The following is a 16497-nucleotide window of genomic DNA, read 5'->3' on the forward strand; positions in this document are numbered from 1 at the left end:
TCTTTCCAATTACAACAAAGCAGACTGTGACCCATGTCGGCTTTGTTCTAATTGGAAAGAAGAGACCTGAGGCTAAGTACTTTTTGACTAAATTTAGCTGTTTATCCCTGTTCATTCAATACCATTTAATGTTTAAGGAGGTTTTTTTTTGTGCCAATGATGAGGAAGTCCTGCTCTTTCAGCCTGTTGCAGGGAGCTTCTTGAAGCTATTTTCCTCCTTTTATATAACCACCTTTCATGATAGCTTACAGTTTTTGGTTATTTAGAGGACTTGTTATTTTTTCTTGTTAGAACTATACAACTGCCATTAGAATAAAATGCATAAGGAGGTGCTAATGTTAGTGAGCCAGCCAGTAATGATTTAAACATATTTCAAAGTAATCACTTCAAAAAAATGGAGAAATTAGATCTTACCTGCTAATTTGCTTTCCTTTAGTCCCTCCGGACCGGACCAGGATTGGACTGATGGGTTGTGCTCGCCTACCAGCAGGTGGAGACTGAGAAAAAACTCTGACTCTAGAGAGCCAATAGGAGCCCTGGCCATGTGACCTTAGCCTCAGTATTTGAATAACAAAGCAGGAAAGAAAGAAAGACCTTCTGTGCCGTATGGAATCCTAGCAGCCACAAAGCACTCGGCAATGCCAAGTATCAGAGCTCACCAGCAACTCTCACCAGAGAAGTGGTATGGCCCGATATGTATTACAGCTCACCAGCAACTCTCACTAGAGAAGTGGTATGGCTCACTTGTACTATAGCTCACCAGCAACTCTCACCAGAGAAGCGATATGGCTCACATGTAATATAGCTCACCCGCAACTCTCCCCAGAGAAGTGGTATGGCTCACGTATAATATAGCTCACCCGCAACTCTCACCAGAGAAGTGGTATGGCTCACTTGTCTTATAGCTCACCAGCAACTCTCACCAGAGAAGTGGTATGGCCCACTTAAGATTTTATATATATTCCATCAACTGAGCTTACCAGCAACTCTCACCAGAAAAGTGATAAATCATATTTAAGGTTTTATAGATATTCCAGCAACTGAGCTCAGCCACAACTCTCACTAGAGAAGTGGTATGGCGTATTTAAGGTTTTATAGATAGATTCCAGCAATTGAGCTCACCAGCAACCACCAGAGAAGTGGTATAGACCACGTAAAGTTCTGTATATATATATAGTATTGTTCCACGAATCGTAAAGGAATGAATACACTTCCTACTTAATAAAAGAAGCTAAAGAGTAGAGAGAACATGGGAGGGGCCTGGTCCGGTCCGGAGGGACTAAAGGAAAGCAAATTAGCAGGTAAGATCTAATTTCTCCTTCCTTAGCGTCCCTCCGGACCGGACCAGGATTGGACTGATGGGAAGTACCAAAGCAGTAATCTGAAGGGAGGGACCCTATGAAAACTGCAGAGAAATGTTCATGCTGCATAGGCCACCTGGCGACAACTAACATGTAGTGTGTCCCAATGAGCAAAATAAAATGAAACTAGGACTAAGTTGCCAACTTACCAATGTGCACCGAGAGCACCAAAAATCGCCGTAGTAAGAATAGAGCCCGCTTCTGAAGTTGTGGAATATGTTGTAATACGCTGTGGAACTGCCCTCTCAGCGAGAAGAGAAATAGACATTCTCATTTCCTTGATCCTTCGCGATATAGCGGGTTAGAAACAATGAAAAACTTTTACGCCTACTGGCTAGAAGGACAAAACCAATAAGAAAAAACCGATTGGGAAAGGTGAAAACTTTAAACTACAGCAGACCGAAAAGACGTTACCAACCGTAGAAGTATTCCACACATAGATCTACTTGCTGCAATGGCTACTGGGAAACACTGCTTGAAGAGGAAAACTTTATAGAAAAAGTTATGGCTACTAGAAAACAGAACTTTAAGAGTCTGCTCACCTTGTTCACCTAGCTGGTGGACGAAGCGGGAGGTACAGGTGCAGGACTCCTTTAAGAAACCGCTTTGACAGTGGATGCTGCATAAGCGTGCGGTTGTCAACAGTATCATGCATCACTGATAGAGCTGCCAAATGAACTCTAATGGATGAGTAAGACAGACAAGATTTCGCAAGATGCAGAAGATATTCCAAAACATGCAAAATGGATACTGTTTGTGGAATGAAGTGGCGAGAGGAGTACCACAGAGTGAACCGTCGCCACTTTGATTCATAGGACTTTAATGTAGATTTCTATCTGGAAGCAATTAAAACTTGAAGTACTTCCTGCGAAAATATCAAAGATGTTGCAGACCCAGTAACCACGCCATAAGTTTGAGTGACTGGGGGTCCGGATGTAGAAGGGTGCCTTGGTTCTGCGTAAACACCTAGTGAGATGATGGAAGAAACGCATAAAGAAGGCTGAAAAACCCCTGCTGGACGTTGGCATCTGTCCCTGTCTCCGTCAAGACTGTTGCTGAACGGAAGAAGCAAGAAATGTTCGTGAGCCTGAAGGCAAAAAGAGATAGCCCTGAAGTGTCGCAGTGAGGAAGTAAGGCTGAAAAAATGAGAGTCCATTCACCTAAATGCAGGGTGACACAACTAAGAAAAAATGAGTACAAACTCAAGAGTATACTCTTAACTCCTCCTTGGCGGATGACATAACCCATTGCCATGGCAAGGACCAACATAGCTCTCTCCGCCTTGTTTGTCAGTAGGGAAAACAAAATTCACCCGAAGGTAAAACGAATTGCTGAGGTCCCCCAGAAAAAAAATATATACAAACAAGCTTCTGCCAAAAAGTGTACTGCACGAAGCATCCCAATGACAGAACTAAGTTTCTTGAGATAACTAGATGACACTTAAATAGTGCGATTGATGACCCTGAGATTCGCAATAGGATGAAGGAAAATTCCTTCTTGGGCATTAGAAAGTAAAATTGCATTCTGCAGAATAGAGCGAGGAAATGGCCGAAGGCCCAAGGTCACCAAGAAAAATATAAACTGGGATGTTTGCAGAGGAGACAAAAGACTGTGCGCCAACCTGACTAAAGAGAAAATCAGAGATATCTGATGAGAGATCAAATGAGAGGCCTGGCTACAATCACCACCCAACCTAGAGACTGTAAGAAATGCAACACCCGGTGCGTGACCCGAGAACTCTGCTGATAAGACTTTCTCCAATTAGGCAGTCGTCTAGGTAAGAATGAAATGACCCTAAGAGCGCAATGAACATCCTCTTAGATCTATAAAAGAACGGAAGAGAGAGTACTGCTGAAAATGACCGGTTAATGCATAAGCAAAAAACTAGCCATTCTCTGGATCCTGAGGAGAAGAGGAAGGGTGACCAAGGACACCAGTTAAATAGGGCTACAAACTCCAACCCTATCTCTATGGCGTTCCATAGTTGGGTAAGTTCTGAATATAGAAAATTCTGAATATAGGAGTCCACCAGCTATGGTAGTACGCTCCGGACAGAAAACAATTGTCCCAGTATGAACGTCTGATTCACCGGCCTGTAATTTCTTGGATCTCCCTAATCCACATACCACTAATCCACGTACCACGGTCATGCGTCCTCCCTCACTGAGATGTAGATTGTAAGCTCCTTTGAGCAGGGAACGTCCTTCTTTGTTAATTTGTACAACACTGCGTAACCCTAGTAGCGCTCTAGAAATGTTAAGTAGTAGTAGTAGTACCAGACTCACACCCAATAGATATGAATGTTGAGCTTGTTTCAGGTTAAAACACCGAACCTAGGCCCAGGGTCCCCGGTTTTCCTAGTGGTGAACAGCCATGGCAAATATTGTATGCGTTAGTTTGCAGAATTACTGCAAAGCCTTGCTTTTGGAGCAGAGATTTCTGTTCGATACTCTCGTGAGAGGTTTTTTTTTTTTTTTCCTTTTCTTTAATGCTGTTCTGGCTGTAGAAAGGTGGACATTTGAGCTTCCCCAGAATGGCAAAACTTATGTACCTATGCCCATTAGATATGAATGCTGGACTTGATGGACTTTAGGCCTTACCCAGCATAACCATACTTATGTACCTATGGTATAAATACACAGGAAGTGAGTGAATCCCCTTCCAATTGAAAGAACACTCTGGAGTGAAGGCGCATAGAATGAAAATGAAAAAGGACAAACTTGGAAATTACCTGTAACGAAAAAAGTGAAGTTGTGCCACAGCCACTTGGTGAAGGCAGTGTAGACAAGACTGTATCTGAATTCAAGAAAGCTTGATATAACATCAGGTCTCTAAGGAAGAGGAAGAGATAGCAGATGGTATGTATAGGCATACTGGACCAAACCAGGATGTTTATAATCTGCCAATGCTGAACTGATAGAGTAGAGACAAACACGAGTAGATGGTTTGAGGACCGTCCACTATCTTTATGTGAAAGGATGACTTTATTCTCTAAGTGACCATATGTCCTGTAAAAACCAAAAGAAAGCTAAAATGAAAAATGAGAGGCTTCAAGGCAGTTGGAAAAGAAGGGAAGACATGAATAAAGAATGCCTGCTAAGGCAGCTGAGTGACTGGGAGCTTGGTAGACAGGACTGTCCCTCAGAGAATATGAAAGAGCTGATATATCCCCATGGCATCTGAACAATATACTGTATGCCTCTAGAGAAGGCTTCTTAAAGTCGGAAAAAGAAAACACTGTATAACACTACAGCCATTGAGAGTGTCTGTTAAGTTCTTAAAACACTATATAACATCATAGGCATGGAGTAAAATGCTTGAAAGGAACTAAGATATTATGGTCAGAATTGCAAAGTACCAATCAATTGACTCTTAGACAATGTAGTCCTATTCACCAGGGAATGAGAAAGACAGAAATTTACTCTATGCCTATAGAGAAAGTTTCTAAAGTTCTTAAAACACTGTATAATATTACAGCTATTGAGGAAAATGCTTGAAATGAATTATGATATTATGATAAGATGTAGATTTTCCACCAGGCAATGAAAAATGACTGAGCACCAGAAAAAACTAGTGTTAACAGCCCCGTGATACATAGAAATTTAAAAGAAGAAAAGCTTGTTATATATCCATATATGAAAGGAGCCCCCTTTCAACCAAATATTGCCTGCTGATGTGAAGAGCATTTTAGAATACGCCATTCAGCACATACAAAAGTGTACACATCTTGGAGCCGAACTGCTCTATGAACTGCAGCCTTACCTTCAGCAGAGAGATCCCCGACTGATAAGATGGAGGGAGAAACAAAATAGCCGCCGTTCGCTTCACTGGCCCTGTGGCGATCGTCGACAGCGCGCCCGACACCTCCGAACAAGCGGAGCCCAGTGGAACGGCGAAGAAACAACAGCCGGCGAAAAAGGCCCCGAAAAAACTGGAGGCAGCACCGGACCCGAAGAAACCTTGAAGGAAGAGCAAAATTTACACGTTCCGGCTGCGTGAACTGCGCGACGCTGACTGACAGCAGCTGTTTGAATTTTTAAGCCATATCGGAAAAAACAGGTGGCCGCGCTTACGCGGTTCACACCTTTCTTTTTTTTTTTTTTTCATTTGTTTAAACTGCCGCCGCCAAAACGCAAGAAAATGGAGGAAATTAAATCTGACGAGAAAAATCGCTGTATAAAGTCACAGATACTGAATCATTTTCTTCTGTTTGTTTTTTTTTTTTTTTTATAACCCCTCAATCATAATAAAACACTGGAGCTGCCTGCTCGTTAGAAGTCTGGGGAAAGAAAGGCTACTTCTTTGAATTTCCTTTTATTTGATTTAATTCTTTTAAAGCAGCTACCTGTTAAAAGTGGCTGCCTCTCCCAAAGACGGTACACCTTTCCAGAGAAAGGGACGGCCCTTCCCTGCTAAGCCAGGGAGATGGGGAGGAAGGGGGGTGGACTCGAGACACCCAAGTTTAACACCCCCGAGGCTGTCAAAGAAAGAAGAGAAAGGAAACCCTGTCAAGCCTCTAAATAAGATTCCAGGCACAGAAGAATTATCACAAATATCTGTAATATCTAAAGAGAAAAGGAGAGAGACTAATGGGCTCACTTCCTACCTGCTGGGAGACTGAGAAAATACTGAGGCTAAGGTCACATGGCCAGGGCTCCTATTGGCTCTCTAGAGTCAGAGTTTTTTCTCAGTCTCCACCTGCTGGTAGGCGAGCACAACCCATCAGTCCAATCCTGGTCCGGTCCGGAGGGACGCTAAGGAAGTAGGATTTAACCATCTATAAATGTAACACGTTTAAGCAGCAACTAATTACAGAACTACTACTACTAATTTCTAAAGCACTACTAGACATATGCAGCGCTGTTCACTTGAACATGGACAGTCCCTGCTCGTCAGAGCTTACAATCTAATTAGGACAGAAACAAGACAAAAGAGATAAGGGAATATTAAAGTGAGGATGATAAAATAAGGGTTCTGAACAAGTGAATAAGGGTTAGGAGTTAAAAGCAGCCTCAAAAAGGTGGGCTTTTAGCTTAGATTTGAAGACAGCCAGAGATGGAGCTTGATGTACCAGCTCAGGAAGTCTATTCCAAGCATATGGTGCAGCAAGATAAAAGGAACGGAGTCTGGAGTTAACAGTGGAGGAGAAGGGTGCAGATAAGAGAGATTTACCCAGTGAACGGAGTTCCCGGTGAGGAATGTATGGAGAGATGAGAGTGGAGAGGTACTGAGGAGCTGCAGAGTGAATGCACTTATAGGTCAATAAGAGGAGTTTGAACTGTATGTGGAAACGGATAGGAAGCCAGTGAAGTGACTTGAGGAGAGGGCTAATATGAGCATAACGACACTACCAACCCATACGCAGATTCTCTACTGTGGAATCAAAGCATCCAGACTAGAGGTGTGCATGGGGACCCATCCCAATCAATTCTTTTCCATCCACATCATATTGCAACCATCCCCTCACAATTCCCACAGATTTCACGTTGTCCCCATCCCCTTGTGCACCTTTAATCCAGACAGCAATCAAGCAGCTGCCACGGTGCTCATGTTTGTTCAAGGGAAAACAGAAGAGTAGAGGATAACACACTGGCTTCCACACAGGGAATGTTAAAACTTCAATCTTTGGGTTTGAACTGAGTTGTCTCATATTGGGTGCCAAACCGTGCAGCCTCATAACTATTGCAATTGATCCCTGAAGTGGGGGGGCATACCTGATGAAACATGGCCCCATGTCAGATCTTCTTGATGCCTCAATATTCAAGTTTTAACACTCCGTGTGGAATTCAGTGTGTCATCCTCTACTCTTCTGTTTTCCCTTGGACCTGCGTAGAAACTTCTTCCCACTTCTTCTGTTGCTCGTGTTTGACAGCGATGTTTTGGCACAAAATATGCTTTCACCCCAATTAGTTGGATCACATTAAAAAGTAAAGCTTCACAAATCAGGGAGCTGTAAATCTTAATACATATGAACAATGACATGTAAACTCAAGGAGCCCAACACATGAGACTGGGAACAGGAAACCTGATATAGGAACCTTACTAAGGAAGTCTTTTCTTTTCATCTGCCGGACAGCTGTGGGCATTTTCAGTAGTTCCACAGCAAAAGCCTTCTCAGTTGTTGACACAAGGGTCTGTGCTCTCTTCTTCAGGTCTGCAACAATTTGCTTGCCTTTAAAGACAGGAATGTTAATGTATGAAGCAAGGTACCAATACTGCCAGATGATGATATCAACATTTACTTTCCTAAAAACTTTCATTGCAGTTAGAGAACTACTAAAGGAGTTTGTAGGACCTTGAAAAATGAATTTATCTGAAGGCTGTGCTTGAAGTACATCCACAGAATGCCAGACTACAAATATGAATACAAATGATTGACTTCATATAACACGAATGAATCTAACACATACATTAGCAAGTAAGATCCAATTTCTCTGTTCATTTTGTTTCCTTTAGTCCCTTCCAGATGTTGAGTTTGCCTGTCTACCAGCAGATGGAGACCAAGAATCACAAACTAGCGACATCACAGACTCCTTTGCAGCTCCTTAACAGTCAAGTATTTTGGTAAGCCAGAAATGACATAATATTCCCCCAACCACCACCCCAGGAACCAGAATTTGAATACCTTATCAACCAAGACAAATCTTCATGTGGTTCTCATAGCTCTAATACATTAAACATCTGAGCTATATACAAAACAATGCTCCTAGGGTGGGTTCTGGACTGCCTGGAGGGACTAAAGGAAAGAAAAGGTAACCTCCAATTTCTCCTTCCTTAGTATCCCTCTAGACTAGCCCAGACACATGGGAAGTACAAAACAGTAAGTTTAAGGGTGAGAACTCACTAGACTTGTGCCTTTTGGTGCAATCATTTTACAGACAAAAATAGAAAAAAAAAGGCAGATAAAGACCATATGACCTATCCGCCCATCTATGCCATCTCTCTCTACCCCCCCCCCCCCCCCCTTTGGGATCATTGTCCCAAACTTTGTCTTTAGATACAGTGTTTCTACAACCTCCACCAGGAGGCTGTTCCACACATTGGCCACAATTTTCATGAAGTAGTATTTCTTTAGATTGTTCCTACATCTGTTCCTTTTCACCCATAGGAGCTGACTGTGGGTGCTTGAGCACCCCCAATATTGAGAAAATTCACTGTGTGTGTGTCCAAGGAAGGGTTATTTTCACTGGGCTTAGCACCCCAATAATTTTGAAAAGTTGGCTCCCATGCTTTCACCTTCATCCTGCTCGCCCTCATTCCAGAGTTTCCTTTCAATTGAAAGAGTTGCCTCCTGTGCATTTACTTCTGTCACGGAGATAAACATCTTTATCATATCTCCCCCTCTCCTGCTTTTCTTCTAAAATATACATATTGAGATTTTAAGATTGTCCCCAAACACTTTACAGTGAAGACCATTTTAGTTGGCTCCATCCTGTTTATTTCTTTTGAAGGTACAGTTTCCAGGATTCTTCTTAGTAGTCTAAATAATGCCTCTGTACAAGACAGACCTCATCTTTTTCCTGCTGGCCATTCCTCTGCCTATGCAAGCATTCTTCTAGCTTTTGCTGTGTGTGGTTTTTTTTTTAGTTGAAAGTGTTTAAGGAACAAGCCTTTACAAAAAGCAAGAGAGCAATTACAAAGGGCTCCTTTTACAAAGCTGTGGCAGTGATTCCTGGTGTAGCAAATGTTGATGAATCCCATTCCTGTAGGATTCGCCACATTTCTTGTGTGGGAATCACTACCGCAGCTCTGTAAAAAGAGACAAAAGAAATAGCCTCCAATGTGTCGCAAACTAAAAAAATTTCTATTTTGTCCATTTACCTACATCAGGAAATATTGACATTTTTCCCCCTATAGAACTGACTCGGCAAAAAAAAAAAAAAAAAAGGTTCTTGCGCTCTGTCTTGGGAAAAGAAAAAAAACACACTCACACAAGAGTAGATCTCAAATGACTTCTGAGGAACTTTCTAAAATGTCTGTTAAACTATCTTGGGCAAGTCACTTAACCCTCCACCGCCTCAGGTACAAAATTAGATTGTGAGCCCTCCTGGGACAGAGAAATATCCAGAGTACCTTAATGTAACTCACCTTGAGCTACTACTGAAAAAGGTGTAAGTATAATCTGAATAAATAAAATAAATATCAGCAGAAACTTCTTCCAATAATCTTTGAGGCTACACCTCAGCCAACCGGAGACCATGGGATAAAGAACATCTTGTGTAACGGAAGCACAGTCCATTCAGTATATTTATAATTTTCCCCCAAGAAAATCCTTAGGAATGGCCGTCTACACCTTCAGAAGTCTAGCATAATTGGCAAAGTTCTCAATCCTGCATCGTTACACCATTTTATCTTGAATTATATAGATGACGAGTCTACTTATTCGCTGTACTTGGGCCATTTAGTTTTTCCAGACTGAATTTTAACCATGTATTTGCTGCCTAGGAGTCAACCTGGCACATCCATTGTAAATAATATCCAGTGCTGTCTGTAACGACTCTGTAGTGATTGGGCAGGTATTTGTAAAGGGAAGCCAGGTTACTTTCAAACTTGCTTCCCGATTCTCTCCAATAACCTCCAGAAAACTGCCCAGATTCAGATACCATCCTTACATCCTGACAAAAGCCAGTGTGCCAGTGGATGAGTCCTCCAGAAAGCTGGTAATAACTGACTTTGGCAGATGGACTGGAGTTTGCCATTTTCCATCTCTTAGGTATTTTAAGAGTAAAAAAAAAAGAGCAAATACAAAAGATATTAAAATAGAGCTGCTCCCAACCTAGTGGCATCTTACCTCTCGTCCAATTCAGCGGCCATCTTGCCCTGTTTGGTCACCTTAAAGATCACCACATACAACCATACCCAAGTTTTGTTCCTCTTTTGTAGACAAGATTTTTCAACCTGAACTGTACTGCTTCCTCAGGTTTCTGTAGCCCAAATACACAACCCCGCATTTTTCAGCATTAATCTTAGCTGTCAAATTCTGTACCAGTCTTCAAGCTTTGCTAGAACCCTTCTCATATTATCCACACCATCAGGGGTGTCTACTCTATTGCAGATTTTGGTATCATCAGCACGAAGGTATACTTTACCCGAAAGTCCATCTGCAAGATCACTTACAAAAAAAGAAACAAATATTAAAAGAGACAAAGCAAGAACTGAACTTTGAAGCCACTGGTAACATCTCTTTCCTCAGAGTGAACTCCATTTACCACTACCCTCTTGTCGCCTTCTATTCAACCAGTTCCTAACCCAGTTGGTTACCTTTAGGGCCCATATCAAGGCTCAGTTTATTAGTCATCTATGCGGAACTGTGTCAAAGGCTTGCTAAAAGCAAACTACACCACATCCAGTGCTTGCCCTTGATCAACTCTCGGGTCACCCAGTCAAAGAAATTAGATCTGTCCGATAGGACCTGATTGCAGGACCACTGCTGCCTTGGGTCCTGCAATCCACTGGATTCCAAAAACCCTCACTATTCTATTTTGGAAGTGTTTCCATTAATTACTTACCACAGAGGTCAGATTAACCTCCCTGTAGGTCCCAACTTCCTTCTAGATTCCACTTTGTGGAGACCACATCTCCCCTTCTTCAGTACCACTCCCAGCTCTAGAGAAGCACTGAATAAGATTAGGAAGCAGAGCTGCAAGAATTAAGTTCCTTCAGTACCCTCAGATGTATACCATCCAGCCACATCGCTTTGTCCATCTTTAGTTTAGCTAGCTCCTCACTAATACAGATAAAGGTAAAGGATCATGGATTTGATATACCATCTTTCTATGGATACAACCAAAAAGATATGGACCACCAGCCTGTAATGGCAAATGAATGCAAAGATGAACAGGTAGCTGCTCTGCAAGTTTCCCTAAGGTGGAATATGACCATGTGCCCAGAAGCCTGGGCCCTTGCAGAGTGTGCCTGAAGAATGAAAGGGACTTGACAGTCCTTAAAGCAGATTCAATAGTTTATTTGATCCAGCAAGCAAGTCACCTTAGAAGCTCCTCTTCAAATCCATATGACGCAAAAGCTGGTCTCTAGAGTGATTCTGACAGAAATACCAGTAGCAAAATTGGCCATTTTATATGAAAACATATTGTATATATTGTGGTGTTTATTTTTATTATGGATGTATCATTGAAGCCTGTGCAGATTTAGAGACAGTGTGGGATATAAATGGTTTTTAAATAAACCAACCACCTTTGGAAGAAATTAACTGGCTGGATCACTCCTTTGTTAGACATTATTAAAAGGCTCCTGACAGGATAAAAGTCTGTAACTCGGAAATCCTGCAGGCTGAACAAAATAGCCACCAGAAAGTCTTCAAGGTCAGATGTTTAACTGTGGCTTTTCTCAAGAGTTCAAAAAGGTGCCGCTAGTAAAACTAACATCAGTTTACATTCCACAAAGATACATAAGTCTTAGAAGGCTCTTTTTTTTTTTTTTTACTTTTTTTAAAAGCCTTAACTCCTCTCAGAAATCCCACCACATCCACATGGGCCACAAATGGACTTACCCCAGATAACACCTGAACAATGTGAAATAGCCACAATTTAAAACTTTCAAAGAGGCTAGCACCAGACCTCATCTAAAATATCGTGCAAAAAAAAAATTCCAGAACTGGAGCCTTCAGTGTGATCAGGTAACACCACCACCACCACTGCTCAAAAATTCAGACCCTCAAACTGAGGTGAAAGATTTCAAACATAAAAGTATCTCTGACCCAGGAGTACTGTTTTGCAAATTGTGTCTTAACTTGACTCAACATGTGTGTCTCAGCTAACCCTCAACTGAATTGGCTCCTACACCAAAGCCCATGCATTTATGGCAACCATAGCAGATCATTTGACCAGAGTTCCACGATATCTCTGTACCAGGTTCTCTTTGGCCAATCCAGTGTCATTACCACCTCAGGTCTGAAATGAGCCTTGATCCTTTGAATGGCTATGCCCAGTAAAGGCCACTGGGGAGAAGTGTACAGCAACTTTCCCTGAAGCCATGACAGAACTAGCACATTGATGCCTACTTTTCAATGATCTTATTTCTGACTGAAAAACTTGTGAACCTTGATATTCTTCTGAGATGCCATCAGATCTATTGTCCTTATTGGGTACCACTGGGCTCTCAAATACTCTATGGACAGAGACAAGTAAACTTACTCTTGGCAGAGTTCACTACCCAACCAAGCTACTGAAGAAACATCACAGACGCCTTCTTGCTCTTAGTATGATTTTTGTATGGATCAGTCATACAGATACAGATGTACCATCACTTCACCTCACTTTAATGCTGCCCCCAACAAGTATGCGACTTATGGGTGTCCCAATTTGGGCACACTAGCACAATGATTGTGCTGCTAAATCTTCCCAGGACAAGAGCTAAAAAGAGTGCGGCAATGCCAGGACTGCAGACAAGGAATATGGTAAGAACTGCCACCACAGGCCACCAAAAGTCCCAAATGCAAGGGTCACAGTCCCTACAGAAAGCACACCCAGAGTCCCTAGGCTGACAGAACTACAAGCCCAGCCTGCTCTGCTTGACTCACTTCCAGCTGTTATAGACCATCGACAGGCCCAACTACTGGGACACACACAGGGGACAAGGGCCACCGCTGCCAAAGGTCCACTGATGTTCAAGTCTTTGGCTCAATCTAGATCGACAGTCCTGATCATTTGCCACAATCCTGATAATGGCAAAGGGGTCATCCCCACCTACTGCTACAGATACTATTTCCTCAATTTGCCTGGCTTGAGATGCACATTCTTAAAGGATTAAGCTGTGGCATGTCATGCCCTTGCTCCAGGGCAAAGAAGCCACATTGGCCCCCGTCAGTGGACAAGAATATCCGAATTGTGGCACTTTTTGCCCTGGTGGTCAGACCAAATGACTGGCAAACTGTGGCTCAGGTGAAGGCTGACCTGGATGAAGGTGCTGAGGACCAGGAGTTGAGTCCAGCCATGAGAATCTTGGGTCACACCAAGGGCTCCATGTGGGGCTTTGCCTGTCACCATAGCAGCTGCGATATCAGTATAGTCCAGGCAGGTGGTGCCCAATTGTATGCTCATGTAAGTTCCAGGGTACCAGTTGCTGCAAGCTGTGTGTGTGGGGTGGGGAGAGGCTCTGTGCCCCTACGCATTTACTTGGCCAGGTACTCCCACTGCTGATTACCCTGTTCTTGATGTAGGCAAGTGAACACAGGGCCACCAGACTGTAGGAGAAAGCTTTGCAGCTGATCTCATTGTTGACGTTCTTGCTGGGGCTCTGGGTGTCAAAGGACAGGCAAGTGGATCTGGCAGGCCTACTTCTTGGACTGCATGGTGGACTCCACTTTCCTGCCAGATTCGTTTAGCCCTCAGTGCTGGCGGAGGAAGAGCAGGCAGCTCAAGAGGGCGGCCAAGAGAGCAGCAGGCCCTTATCCTTCTGGCAGTGAATGTGCTTGAAGGAGCATGGCAGGAGAGGCAGTATTGAGCTTGTCAGTTAGGTTCAGGTAGCAGCAACTAAACTTTGAAAAGAAATAAACAGCATCATTTGGACACCCACAAATCCAGTGCCAATTATGCCCAAGTCCTGCTTCAGCCCCCTACAACTACCATTACCTTCAAAAAAAAGTCCTTGGGGGTCACAGATAGACTAAATGAAGTGCACAGAATTGAAAACACCCTAGAATTGTGAAACATAGAAACCTTTGATGCTCCTTGTGAATAGGAATATGCAAACACACCAGTAAGTCTCTGTGCTAAACTGCTACCATATGAAACCCTGGAATCTAATAATAGGTTCACTCTTAACATCTAAGATGGTATGGAACGTCTTCCTTTTTGGGCACACACACAAAAAAAAAAATAAACACTGGCCCATCCCCCATTCTTGTTGTAAAATGAACCACAGCCTGCAGGTTCACTAAGCTAGACCTGACTGCAGCCTCTTTTTCCAATGACCAACAAGGAGATTCCAAAAAGGTATGGAAAAAGGGAGCAAGCACATTTGACCAGAAATTTTCAAGAATACATTGATCCAAGGTTATTTGGGGTCCACCTCCAAAAAAACTCAGACATCCCTCTTTCTTTACTCAATAGGTCTAGTCAAAGACTACACAAGATGCATCTTACCATCTGCAGGAGACTGAGGAATACTGACTGGTGAGGGGCTACACAGGTTTCTTAAATGTTGCCACTAGTCATTGGTTATCAGTCTCCATCTGCCAATAGGTGGTGACAAACCCATGCATCTGGACTGGTCTGGATGAATGTTAAGCAGATTGTCTCATATTTTTAACATTTATTTTTCAAGTCCTGGGTTAGGTCTTCTTTCCTCTGGCACATGGGATGCTATAGAAGCATTTGGGGAAGACGTCTCAGAAACTGCCTCCAGATCAGGCTTAGGGTCCATATTAGCTTGCTTCTGGAGGCCACTGCAGTCTTTGGCTGAGGACTGTCACAGGTGATACAGCATTAGGAAGAGTGATTCTTACCAAATATCAAGATAAAGTGGTTGCAAACAAAGTCTTACGGAAACACAACCTGTTAATTTGGAAGACTGAAGAAAGGAAAGCTGGAAGACAATACTACATTCCTTATAAAGTTAGAAGCAGGCTTTTGAAAGTGGAGCCACACAGAAGATGCAACTCAGCACTAATGTGGAAGTAGAATTCCCCCCACCTTCCTCCATGTCAAACCACCCAGGAACACATCCCAATTACTACAGTGACTCCTCTTCCCAAAGACACCCTCCCTACCTCATATTTGCCAGCAAACACTACCATTATATCAGAAAACATCTTTCCTCCCCTGCCCCCAATGCACAACCCCTATTATTCTACAGTTAGGCCCAACTAATCCATCATTCAGCCACTTATGGGGGATTTTAAGAGGCATTTATTTGGATAAAAACATCCTTTTGAACACAAGAAATAGCATTTTCTGAAGTTAGAGTATACAGTTACAACTTCCTCTTTAAAATGATAAGACCCTTAATACCCCCTCCCCCCTCAAAGAGATCTCAGCTGATAGAATGCAATTTTAGCTGTAGTCCTAAGGGGATGACTTTCCATATACGAGTACCATACATGCAGGTTAGTCTCAACAGGCTCACGTAGTTTGAAAAAGAAGAATGGGGGGAGGGGGTCCGGGTAAAAGACAGACACGTATTCTTGAATCAGGGGCAACCAAACCAATCCTCTGCCTCGAACCCTAACTCTGCACTTGCTAATACTACGACAAAATAAAACGTTGGCGGGACCACCACGGCCTCTGTGGCCCACCTCATTTTAATGCCTACACTTGATAACTAGGGAGCTTGGAGGTAGGGCCAGCGAAGCTGGTCTGGTTAGAGTAATTCGCCAGCGTGCGGGTTAGAAGACACGACATTAAACCAAGTTTCGGCCTCTGTCTCGTACTGGTGCGAAGGCCAGAGTAACAGTTTACAGCACGGTGCACCCCCGGTCCCCGCCACAGCCCCTCAGAACCACAAGGCACTTCAAAGACGGTGGGTTTTTCTTATTACGCTTATTACCTTGCTGCACGAAGTCTTGTATGAAGAGTCGCATCTTCTCACGCCGCTGAGCCTGCAGAACATCGTCCTTCTCTGGGCCCTGGCCACGAGCCTCACCCTGCTCCCGGCTTCCCACCCTCTTCCTGCCCGGGCGGGGCATGGTGCGTGTCTGCTAATGAGAGAGTTAAGCCGAGCTCGGAAGCGCGGGACCCCTTGATACTCCCGTACTCAAGGCGGTACTCAGCCCGCGCGAGCCAATCTGCACGCTCGCTCCCTCCAGCCCGATGCTTGACAAGGAACCTCCTTAGCGCAGTCCATGGAGGTGGAAGAAAACAGGAGGCGGGATGACGTCAAAACGTAGAAGCCACTTAGGGAACTCTCCCTTTGCCCGCCCCCGCGCAGCCTCATTCATGTTCTATTACTACTACTACTATTTAGCATTTCTATAGCGCTACAAGGCGTACACAGCGCTGCACAACCATAGAAGAAAGACAGTCCCTGCTCAAAGAGCTTACAATCTAATAGACAAGAAATAAAGTAATCAAATCAATTAATGTGTACAGGAAGGAGGAGAGGAGGGTAGGTGGAGGCGAGTGGTTACGAGTCAAAAGCAATGTTAAAGAGGTGGGCTTTCAGTCTAGATTTAAAGGTG

At 43.4% G+C, this 16497-nt stretch overlaps 1 protein-coding gene across 1 annotated transcript in view; it reads right to left on the minus strand.

Annotated features, from left to right (window-relative positions):
* The window catches only part of LOC115470822 (borealin-2-like), a 68655-nt gene extending 52439 nt beyond the window's left edge, over window positions 1–16216 (minus strand). The window contains exons 1-2 of the mRNA XM_030204385.1: window positions 15867–16216; window positions 7405–7533 (exon numbers count right to left, since the gene is read on the minus strand). Of these exons, the coding sequence (XP_030060245.1) occupies window positions 7405–7533; window positions 15867–16005 (268 nt within the window). The 5' untranslated portion in view covers window positions 16006–16216. The remainder of the gene's footprint in view (window positions 1–7404; window positions 7534–15866) is intronic.
* Between the last annotated feature and the right edge of the window lie 281 nt (window positions 16217–16497).

The sequence above is a fragment of the Microcaecilia unicolor genome, chromosome 5 (genome assembly GCF_901765095.1).
Source record: "Microcaecilia unicolor chromosome 5, aMicUni1.1, whole genome shotgun sequence".
NCBI lineage: Eukaryota > Metazoa > Chordata > Amphibia > Gymnophiona > Siphonopidae > Microcaecilia > Microcaecilia unicolor.